Genomic DNA, 10866 nt, shown 5'->3' with positions numbered 1-10866 from the left:
TCACCTGTCTCTCTGCCTTCGTTAGACATTGTCAGCCCAGAGCTGACAACTGAGACTTTGGGGTGCAGCCGCATGCGGAGTGTACCTGCCACCAAAGCCTGGGCAATTAAAGAGATTTGAATGGATCCTGGAGATGGTTTTTAGGCCTTTTATTTCCTGACTGCTGCAGCAGAGATTCAAGGGGAAACAGGGTGACTTAGTGGCTGCTTTCAAGTTTGCAACTGGTGTGGTGTGGAAGGAGGTACCAGCTGTTCTCCGTCTCCACTGAGCCCAGAATAAGGGGGAAATTAGCTTAGAACCCTTAGGAGGGATTTAGGTTTGATCTGTGAACTTTCTCATTGCAGCAGTTACTAAGCTGCTAGAATTATTATACTTTGGACATCTGGGAAATCTTCCTGGAAATGTTCAAGAGCTGGATAATTTCCATCTGCATACAAAGGCTTTGGGACCATTCTGAGGGAGAAGAGTGGTCTGGAAACTCTCACAGAGACAGGCAGATAAGAAGTATTTTCTCTTTTCCCTTTGTAATGGCCTCTTCCCTTTGCCTTTAGCAAATCCCCCCTCCATTTCCCCCTTTATGTCGGTCTGATGGAAAATCCCTGAGACAGAAAGCTGTCTAGCTCCAAGACTAAGGCATCTGTGGGCTCCATCCAAAGGTGCCACAGCAGAGCTCATGACAGGGCTTCCACTTTATTTTGAAATGCAAGTAGAGGCACTTCTGTTGTTTTGTCTTCTTCCATTGCCCTTGAAAAAGCCACAGCTGCTCTGCAAAGATTGCAGGCCCAGCCAGGGGAGACAGAGTGAGAGAGAGGAAGCTGAACTCATGATAGATGAGTGGTCTTCAGGAGGGGCTCTGCCTTGCTTCTGTGTTTGCAGGGTTCATTTAGCTCCCTGCACAGACAGACGGAAGGTTTTTGCAGGGAAATTGCTTAATTTTCAGCCATTTTTTGTGTTGCAGAGTTGAATGTGAAAGGCAGAATTAGGCTCCAATAGGCGGGGGCTGGATTTGCAAGGCCTGAGAGACAGGAAGGTCCAGCCCATTCTTCTTTTTATAAAAAATAGATTTATTGAGCTTTTGACATACAATAAACTGCACATATTTAAAGTGTACAATTGGATAAGTTTTTATGTACATTTATATATATGAATAAATGAATAAATAATGCCATGAAACCATCATGGAACCATATATTATATTCATGAAATTAAGGTAGTGAACATATCCATATCCCCGAAACATTTCCTCTTGCCCCCTTGTTCATTCAATAGTTCATTCCCTTTAATGTTGACTACCATTCCATTTGTATATACCACAATTTGTTTATCCATTCACCTGTTGATAAACGTTTATTTGGGTTGTTGTTTTTGACTATTACAAATAAAAGTGATGTCAACATTCATGTACAAGTCTTTGTACGTACATATGTTTTTATTCTCTTGGGTAAATATATTAATACTATATAGGAGTGGGATGGCTAGGTCATATGGTAAAAGTTTGTTTGACTTTTTAAGAAACTGCCAAATGTTTTCCAAAGGGGTTGTACCTTTTTGCATTTTCAGCTCAATGTGTGAGAGTTCCATGTGCTCCAAATCCTTACCAAAATTTGGTATGGTCAATCTTTTTAATGTTTGCCATTCTAATAAGTGTGTAGTGGTATCTCATCGTGGTTTTCAGTTGCATTGTCCTTATAACTAATGATATTGAACATCTTTTCATGTAGTTATTTGATATCCATATGTCTTATTTGGAGAAGTGTCTGTTCAAATGTTTTGCCCATTTAAAAAAACCGAGTTGTTTTCTTATTAATGGGTTTTGAGAGTTCTTTAAGTATTCTGGATCAAAATCCTATTATCATAGGACTTGAAAGAAAGAAAGGGATCAAAGGCATTACCAGGATTTTAGGGAAAAATAACTTGAAGAATGGAGTTGTGATGAAGAAAAATGAAAGAGCATTTGTCCATGGGGGGAGGAGAAGAAAAAACTTAAATTGGGAAATCTTAAATTAGGGAAGCATCAGGATATAGATGTTTTTTAAGGCATGTTACTGGATGAGATTACTTAGGAAGCAAGATAGAAGAGGTCCAAGAATTGAGCCCTTGGGCCTGTCCTCATTTAAAGACTGGGAGATGATGGACCAGGAGAGATGGAGAAGGAGTGGAAGGTGGGAGCAAATAGCCACATGTGTGCAGGAAGCCACTTGGAAAACAGATAAGTGTTTCAAAGGGAAGAAAGTTCTCAACTGAGATGGATGTCACAGATGGGTCCAGTAAATGAGAACTGAGCAGTCACCACTGGTCCAGCAACGTGATGTCACTCGTGATCTTATGAAGTAAAGTGGTGGTGGCATGGCAGAGGTGAAGACAAAAATCAAGTAAGCTCATGAGGTAATGGAAGGAGACACATTGGAGACTCTGGGTATAATAAATTGTTTCAAAGAATTTGCTGAAAAACATGCATATAGAGTAGCACTCTTTCTCTCTGCCACCTAATGAAGCAATTTTTTTAAAGCTAAACTTAAGTCTTACTTTTTCTTCAAGACTTCTTAGATTATTCCAGGTTCTTCTGAAATCCTACTCATATTTCCATGTGGTCATACAATTTAGCACTGTATGTATTAAAACTTCATATAGTTTTCTAAGAGGTTTCTTGACAGTCTTCCAGTTCTCAAACTGCACCAAGGAACCCTGGGGTACTCACAGGGCACCATGTGATATTTTTAGTTTTTGAGGGAAACAATGATACTCAACATTACTTGCATATCAGGCAAACTACTTGCTCAAGGTAGTTCACAGTTTTAACAAGGTATTATTCTCCTTCAGTGGTGTTACAGCTTTACAAAGCTGGATTTTCTACAGTTGCTGTGATAAAAAACAAATACCATGTGAAAATCAATGTAGACTAGAAAGTGAGGGTGGCAACATCATAGATGATTCTGGGATTTGAGAGATTGTACAGTGCCCAAAAGATGCTTATAGCCCCTTAGTAAGAATAAAATAAAATATTTTTTCAAGAAAACCCTATATCACATATGTGTTTTGTAAATACTTTGCCCCAGTCTGTGGCTTGTGATGTGTTTCAAAGAGCAGAAGTTTTAAATTTTGATGAAGTGCAATTTATCAGGTTTTTTTTTTTTTTTTAAAGGATTGAGCTATTGCTGTTGTATCAAAGAAGTCTTTACCTAAGCTAAGGTCACACAGATGTTTTCATCTTGAAGTATCATATTTTTAGGTTTTACATTTAGGTCTATGATACATTTTCAGTTAATTTTTGTATATGGTACAAGACAGGAGATGAAATTCTTTTTGTAATGGATATCCAGTTTTTCTAGTACCACTTGTGGAAAAACTATCCTTTATCCTCTGAATTGCCTTGAATCTGTGTCAAAAATCAGTTACGTATATGGGTCTATTTCTGGATTCTCTGTTACATATTCTGTTCCACTTATCTATTTTTGTGTCTTTATGCCAATACCACAGTGTCTTGATTACTGTAGGTTTATTATATGTCTTGAAATGCAGTAGAGTTAGTCTTCCAATTTTGTTCTTCCATTCAAAGTTGTTTTGGCTATTCTAGGTTCTTTGTATTTCCATATGAATTTTAGATCATCTTGTCAATTTCTACAAAAAAAAAAAAAAAAAAAAAAAAGCCTGGTGGGATTTTGACTGGGGTTGAGAGGAACCTGTTAAATTTAGGAAGAAATGACATCTTACTAATATTGAGTCTCTCAATCCATGAACATGGTATATCTCTCCATATTCTTAGGTTGTCTTTAAATTCTCTCATCAATATTTTGTAGCATTCAGTTTGCAAGTATTACATGTTCTTTGTCAGATATATACCTAATTATCTCATATTTTTGATGCCATTATAAATGATATTTTAATCTCATTTCAATTTTTCTTACTAGTATATGAAATACAATTGATTTTTATGTGTAGAGTGTGTGTCCTGCAAGCTTGTCAAACTAACTTATTGGTTCTAATAGCTCTTTGTGAATTTCATCAGATTTTTTTTTACATAGACAATCATGCTTTCTGGGACTAAAAATAATTTTACTTCTTTCTTTCCAATCTGTATGTTTTTTATTTATTTTTCTTGCTTATTTGAACTGACTAGAATCTCCAACACAATGTTGAATAGAAATGGTAGGAGCAAACATTCTTGTCTTTTCCTTGACCCTAGGAAAAAAGTATTTGGTCTTTCACCATTAAGTATGATGTTAGCTGTTGGGGCTTTTTTTTTTTTTTTTTTTTTTTTTTTTTGGTGGATGCTGTATTTCATGTTGGGCAAGTTGCTTCCTATTCCTAGTTCTCTTGGTTTTTATTAGGAGTGGATTTTGTCAAATACTTTTTCTGCATCTATTGAGATGATCATAAATTTTATTTTTTACATTTGTAAATAATGGTGAATTACATTATTGACTTTCAAATGGTAAGCCATTCTTGCATTTCTGGCATAAACCCTACTTGGCCAGGATGAATTACCCTCTTTATATATGATATTGTATTCAATTTGCTAAAATTTCCTAAATAATTTTTGCATCTATGTTCGCAAGGGACATTGACCGGTATTTTTCTTTTCTCATAATGTCTTTGTCCTATTTTGGTATCAGGATAATGTTAGTCTCATAAAATATGTTGGGAAATATTTTCCACTGTTCAGTTTTCTGAAAGAGTCTGTGTAGAATTGGTATTAGTTTTAAATATTTGGTAGAATTAATCAATTTAGCTATGTGGGCCTAAAGTTTTCTTATCGGAAGATTTTTTTAAACTATCAGTTCAAATTCTTTAATAGAGATAGAGTTATTTATGTTATATGTTTCTCCTTGAGTGAGCTTTGTTTTTTTGTATATGGTACAAACAATTTTTCAAGGAATTTTCCCATCTTATCTAAATTGGTTGGCATAAAGTTATTCATAATATTCTCTTCTTTGCTTTTTAATGTCTGTAGAAGCTGTAATGGTGGCACCTCTTACATTCCTGATATTGTAATTTGTGTCTTCTCTCTTTATTGAGCTTCTTAAAGAACCAGTTTTTGGTTTTGTTAATTTTTCTGTTTTCTATTTCAATTATATCTTCTGCAATCTTATTTCTTTTCTTTGCTTTACTTTGGGTTTAATTTGCACTTTTTCTAGTTTCTTAAGGTAGAATCTGAGGTCATTGATTTGAGACCTTTCTTCTAGCCTAATATATGTAATTAAATATATATAAATACAAATTTTTCTTGAGTACTGCTTTAGCAGTATCCAACAAAATTTGATGTATGATATATACAATTATTTTCATTTAGTTAATTTCCCCTTTCAGTTTTTCCTTTGACCCATGAGTTACTTAGAAGTGTGTTATTTTATTTCCAAATATTTGGAATTTTCCAGATTATTGGTTTCTAATGTAACTACATTGTGGTCAGAGTATACACTTTATACACATTGAATCCTTTTAAATTTATTAAGGCTTATTTTATGATCTAGAATATGGACTATCTTGGTAAATATATTCCGTGTGTACTTAAGAAAGTATACTCAGCTGTTGTTGGGTAGAGTATTCTATAAATCTCCATTAAGTCAAGATGATTGATAGTGTTATTTAAATCTTCTCTATCCTTACTGATTTATGTCTACTTATTTTATTAATTATTAAGAGAGGGTTATTGAAATCTTTGAGTATGATTGTGGCTTTATCTATGACTCCTTACAGTTCCATCAGTGTTTGCTTTTTGTATTTTGAAGCACTGTTATTAGGTGCATAAATATTTACGATTATTGTTCCCTATTGATGAGTTGACTTCTTTATCATTATGAAATGACTTTCTTTATTCCCGTTAATACTCTTTGTTCTGTAGTCTACTTTGCCTGATATTAATATGCAACATTCTCTTAACTAATGTTAATGTGGTATATCTTTTTCCAATGTTTTGCTTTTAACCTGTTTGTGTCTTTATATTTAGAGTACATTTCTTATAGGCAGCATATAGTTAGGTTTCCTCAGAGTCTGCCAGAGTTTGCCAGGCTCTGCCTGGGTCTCCCCTCCCTAATGCCATGACCTAAAAACTCTTCAGGCAATAAGGTGGGACAAACATGGGGCTCATTTTGTTTGTTTCCTATATCTTAGGAATAGGGCTTGAACTAGAGTGAGGTGAGTTCACCCCTATGGTGAAAAATTTAAGACAGTAATCACTATCAGATGCACAACTTGGAGAGTGAATGCCTTCTTAGATTTTATACCCTAGGCAGCTCACTCTTAGGAAGGCACTCATTCTCAGGTTGTGCAAATGCAGGGTCAGTACCTGAGAGTAAATGCTTCCTTTAATTTTGCACCTTAAGGGCCTCACTCACCATAGTGCTGGCCCTGCTTAAGGATCACTGTCCTTCGTTGCCTGATGTCTAGTTTCTTGAAAACCATTTTTAAAAATATATTCTGTATGGATTGTTGGTTATTTCAACTAGGAGGGTCAATTCAGTTCCTGTTACTCCATCTTTTATGGAAATGGAAGTCTGGACATACTTGTTATGAGATAAAAATCACACATATAGAGCTACCTGAGTGAAATGCAAATGTTTGCAGGCCTCCCTGTGAAGAATTCAGCAAAAGATTGGTCTTCTTCATTCAACAATCAGTGAGCACCTATTATATACCATTTTCTAGGCTAGAAACTGGGGTTAAAGTCAAATAAGACCTCAAATGGTACTTGTCTACCAGTTGCCCATAGCTGGCTTTATTTTTTTTTTTTTTTTTTTTTTTTTTTTTTGAGACAGAGTCTCACTCTGTTGCCCAGGCTAGAGTGAGTGCCGTGGCGTTAGCCTAGCTCACAGCAACCTCAAACTCCTGAACTCAAGGGATCCTCCTGTCTCAGCCTCCCGAGTAGCTGGGACTACAGGCATGCGCCACCATGCCCGGCTAATTTTTTCTACATATATTTTTAGCTGTCCATATAATTTCTTTCTATTTTTAGTAGAGGTGGGGTCTCGCTCTTGCTCAGGCTGGTCTCGAACTCCTGAGCTCAAACGATCCGCCCACCTCGGCCTCCCAGAGTGCTAGGATTACAGGCGTGAGCCACCGCGCCCGGCCATAGCTGGCTTTAGAACTATTAGATTGGCCCTTTCATACCATACATCACGTGTGACCAGGTGGGCAGAAGTAAAGGGAAGGTGGTCTAGGGAAGGTGGAAAGCCAGAGAAAGTCAGATCGGAAACTGAGAGATCATCTCTACTAGTTCCCAGGCCCAGAGTGGCTCAAGGACTCACTTAAGCTCGCACAGCTAGTAGTAGTACTTGATTGCTATGTAGCTTATTTAGGACTGAATCCAAAACACCTTCCCCCCACTGTCTATCACCATTATTGAAATCCCACCGTCAGAGACCCATTCACTAAGGGCAGGGGCATGTCCTATTTATGTTTGTGTTTCTTAGTGTTAGTTCAGAGCCTGCTACATGATAATCGGTAGACGGAAATGAATATGTGGATGAATTAAAGATGTTCCTGTTAAAATGATGACTACGCCTCTCAGAGGTGACTTAGATTATTACCAGCTGGGGATGAGTAACTTGAGCGCAAGCGCACATCTGGGAATCATGAGAGAAAGGCCATGTGGTGTAGTAGAAGAGTCTCTAACTGTGCTAGACCTTGATACAAGTCACTTAACCTCTCTAAAACTCAGTTTCCCTATCTGTATCCTGGGAATCCTAATCATACTTACCTTACAGGAGAGTATCAGGTTCCAATAGGATGAAGTATGCTAGGGGCCTGGCAAGAGAACACTCTCAAGGAATGACAGGTATTATTAGTCTAGTCTCCTGGGAGCAGCAGGTGGGAGTGGGGTGAGGCCTACTAGGTGCATAGACCTTGCAGACAGAGTCCTGGCGAGGTCCAGGAAGGCAGCAGGCTGCTCTTCTCCTGTGGTGTATTTACAGGAGTTCATGTTACCACCATCGTTATCTAGAAGCCCTGCCAGTCAGCACTGCATGTGGGTGTCCTAGGCAGCACACATGAAAGCCCTGCAGATAGAGCCCTGCCCTCAGCACTTGCATCCAAGGCAGCTCCCTCTGGGGGAGACAGAATAAAAACGTTAAACCGGCAACCAAGTGCGGGCTGATCAGAGGAGTCAGAGTGGGACTTGCACGTCCAGCCTCATAGAGAGAGAGGTGCAGTCTGCTCTGTTTCGTCAAGGCTCCGTTACAAGGAGTTCATTCCTGAGGACAGCAGGCCTTCCAGCTCTGGCCCACAGCTCTTGACAACTCTGGTAGGTGGAAGATGTTGACTGAGATCGACAGATTTTAGATTGCTCTGGATGTGGTATCGCTGAGCCAGAGGCCCAGGGCCTGTTAATCAGGGAAAGCTGCCTGGTGGAACAGTGACTTTTCCACCTTTTTTACTCACATAGATGCAGGAGATGTGGTCCAAACTATCACGTTCTCTAGCTCCCCCCCAAATACATTACAGTGCATATGTATATTTTTAAATTCAAGTGTTATCATGTATTTAAACTATAGACTTCTTCTACTTCCAAAAAGTCTTCAGATGGAAAAATTCAAGGATTATTATTTCTTTTTATCACATTAGCCCAATTTTTCATTAATAACATTTTATGGTTGGGGATTTCACAGACTTACAGACTGTCAGAGCTAGAAGGGACCTTAAAGACAATAGGGTCCAGTCTTCTCCTTGTACAGATGAGGAAACTGAGGCCCAGACAGGTACTGACTTGTTCAAGGTCCTGTAAGTAGCAGCGGAGTCTGGACTGGAAGCCAGGTTTCTGTGTGCCTTCTTCCACATCATGCTGCAAGACACCCTCTGAAAACACGCCTTGATGGGCTTTGAGTAACTGAGGTGTATGATTTGTGATTTGGTTTTGGCTGCCTAAGGCTGTCACCAAGCCAGGCCTGGCAAGTCCTCTGCAACATGACGCTCCTCGAGGATGGGGTGCACTTTCTCTTACATGAGCTGCAGCACTCACAGCCCTGGCAGAGGTCTTCGGCGTGGGGTGAGAGCCCCCCAAGAACTTGTTGACTGTGCTTGATGCAGGAGAGAGTTCGTACACCTGAGGGAGCTCTCCATCCTTGGCAATGTTGAGGAGTCAGCCAGGGTGGGGTTAAGACCAAATACAGGTTGTAAGAACTTGGTTTTAAATCTCAGCTTTTGCACTCACTTGCTATGTGATGTTGGGCAAGTCACTCGATGTCTTTGAGCCTCAGTTTGCTCATTGGTGAAATGGAGATGATTATCTCTATCTCAGAGGGATGTGAGAATTACATGAAAAAAACACAGAGAGGGGACGTGGCATTGGCCTGCCCCTAAGTAAACACTCAATAAATGGCAGCTAATCAATCAAGATCTGTTTTCTTGTTGTTTGGTTGTTTAAATTGGGAGAAATTGTTTTCCACCTTCCCCTCCTCAACCTCCTTTCAATCTGGAAATGTCTGTTTTCTTTCCACACTCCTCTCTTCTCTCCTCGATGGGCTGGCTGAGCTGTTAGCGACAGTGGTACATGCGTCTCCCCTCATCCTGAGCTCCTGCTGACTAAGAGGTGGCTGCGGAGAGACGTCATCGGGACAGTCATCGGGACACAGTGGTGCGGGGCTCTGTGCTGCGTTGTCATCCCGTCTCGCTCTTGTCAGCCTCACTCCCTCCCCACCATGCTCACTTCCCTCTCCCATCTTCCATGTTCAGGTTCTGCGAAGACTTGAGGAAACTGACAAATCCAGATGGCTACCCCTGATGGTAGGGTGGTCTCCAGACCCCAGACCCAGAGACCTGGCCTGGGGCCCCTGGACAGCCTGGAGCGGAAAGAAACCCCGGAGCAGGCGCCAGCCCACCTGGCCATGCTGAGGAAGGCACAGGAATTCTTCCAGACCTGTGATGCAGAGGGCAAGGGCTTCATCGCCAGGAAGGATATGCAGGTAAGAGGGGTCCCAGGAAGGCCTGCCCACCTGGAAGGCCAAGTGGCATGGGTCTCTTTGTCTTGGGGTAGGGCTTGCCCCACTGGAGGTGACATTCTTAACAGAAAAGATATTGTCAGTTTTGCCCTGGAAGTAAGCATCTGACCAGACTCTACTGGGTTCCTTCTATTTCTGGCCTTCACTTGCTGTCACACCCCGGGGGTTGTTTCCCGTCTCTGACTCAGTAACCCCCCTGCCCAGGATTATGGGAAATGGTGATAGTAACATAAGGGACTTAAGTAAGACACAGAGAAGAACCTTCTGAAACTAAAGGTAGAAAGACAACAACTTGAGTCATAACAAAGTCATTCCTGCTGTGTATGCCTCAGAAACAGCTCCAGTATCAGGGGCAACTGCTGGGAGGAAGACATTTCTGGAGGTCATCTTGCCTCTCTCGCCCTCAGACCCAACCACCCTGAACCCCCAGAGGCATGTCCAGGGAGGGGGCGGCGTGCAGAGCCTCCGTGCACAGCGTTGCTGCTGCAGGGCTCAGCGACACTTCCGTAAAGGTCCAGAGAACGAACGTTTCAGGCTTTGTGGGCCGTTCGGTCTCTGTGACAACTACTCCGCCTACAACTCTGCCGTCTGTCGTAGCACAAAAGCAGCCACAGGCAATGTGTAAACAAACGGGCCTGTTGTGTTCCAATAAATATTTATGGACACTGAAATTTGAATTGTGTGTAATTTTTACATGTCATCAAATATTATTCCTCTTTTGGTATTTTTTTCAACCATGTAAAAATATAAAAACCATTCTTAGCTCACTGGCTGTACAAAACCAGGCGATCGATGGCCAGGGTTGGCCCGGGCAGAGTTCGCCCTGCCCTGCTCCGCGGCCTTTCCACGGTTTGGATCAAAGACTTCTCGGTGGCTTACGGAAGTCCCTTATGCTGCCGTCAGGATTTTCCCCAAAGGTGGGTAAAGAAAACCC

General features: G+C 40.6%; 1 protein-coding gene across 1 annotated transcript in view; it reads left to right on the top strand.

Moving 5' to 3' along the window:
* The first annotated feature begins 9701 nt into the window (after nt 1–9701).
* Nucleotides 9702–10866, top strand: part of CRACR2A (calcium release activated channel regulator 2A) — a 69438-nt gene continuing 68273 nt past the window's right edge. The window contains exon 1 of the mRNA XM_069490425.1: nt 9702–9896. Coding sequence (XP_069346526.1) covers nt 9702–9896 — 195 coding nt within the window. The remainder of the gene's footprint in view (nt 9897–10866) is intronic.

Source organism: Eulemur rufifrons, chromosome 16 (assembly GCF_041146395.1).
Source record: "Eulemur rufifrons isolate Redbay chromosome 16, OSU_ERuf_1, whole genome shotgun sequence".
Taxonomy (NCBI): domain Eukaryota; kingdom Metazoa; phylum Chordata; class Mammalia; order Primates; family Lemuridae; genus Eulemur; species Eulemur rufifrons.
This window is presented reverse-complemented; position numbering and strand designations above follow the sequence as displayed.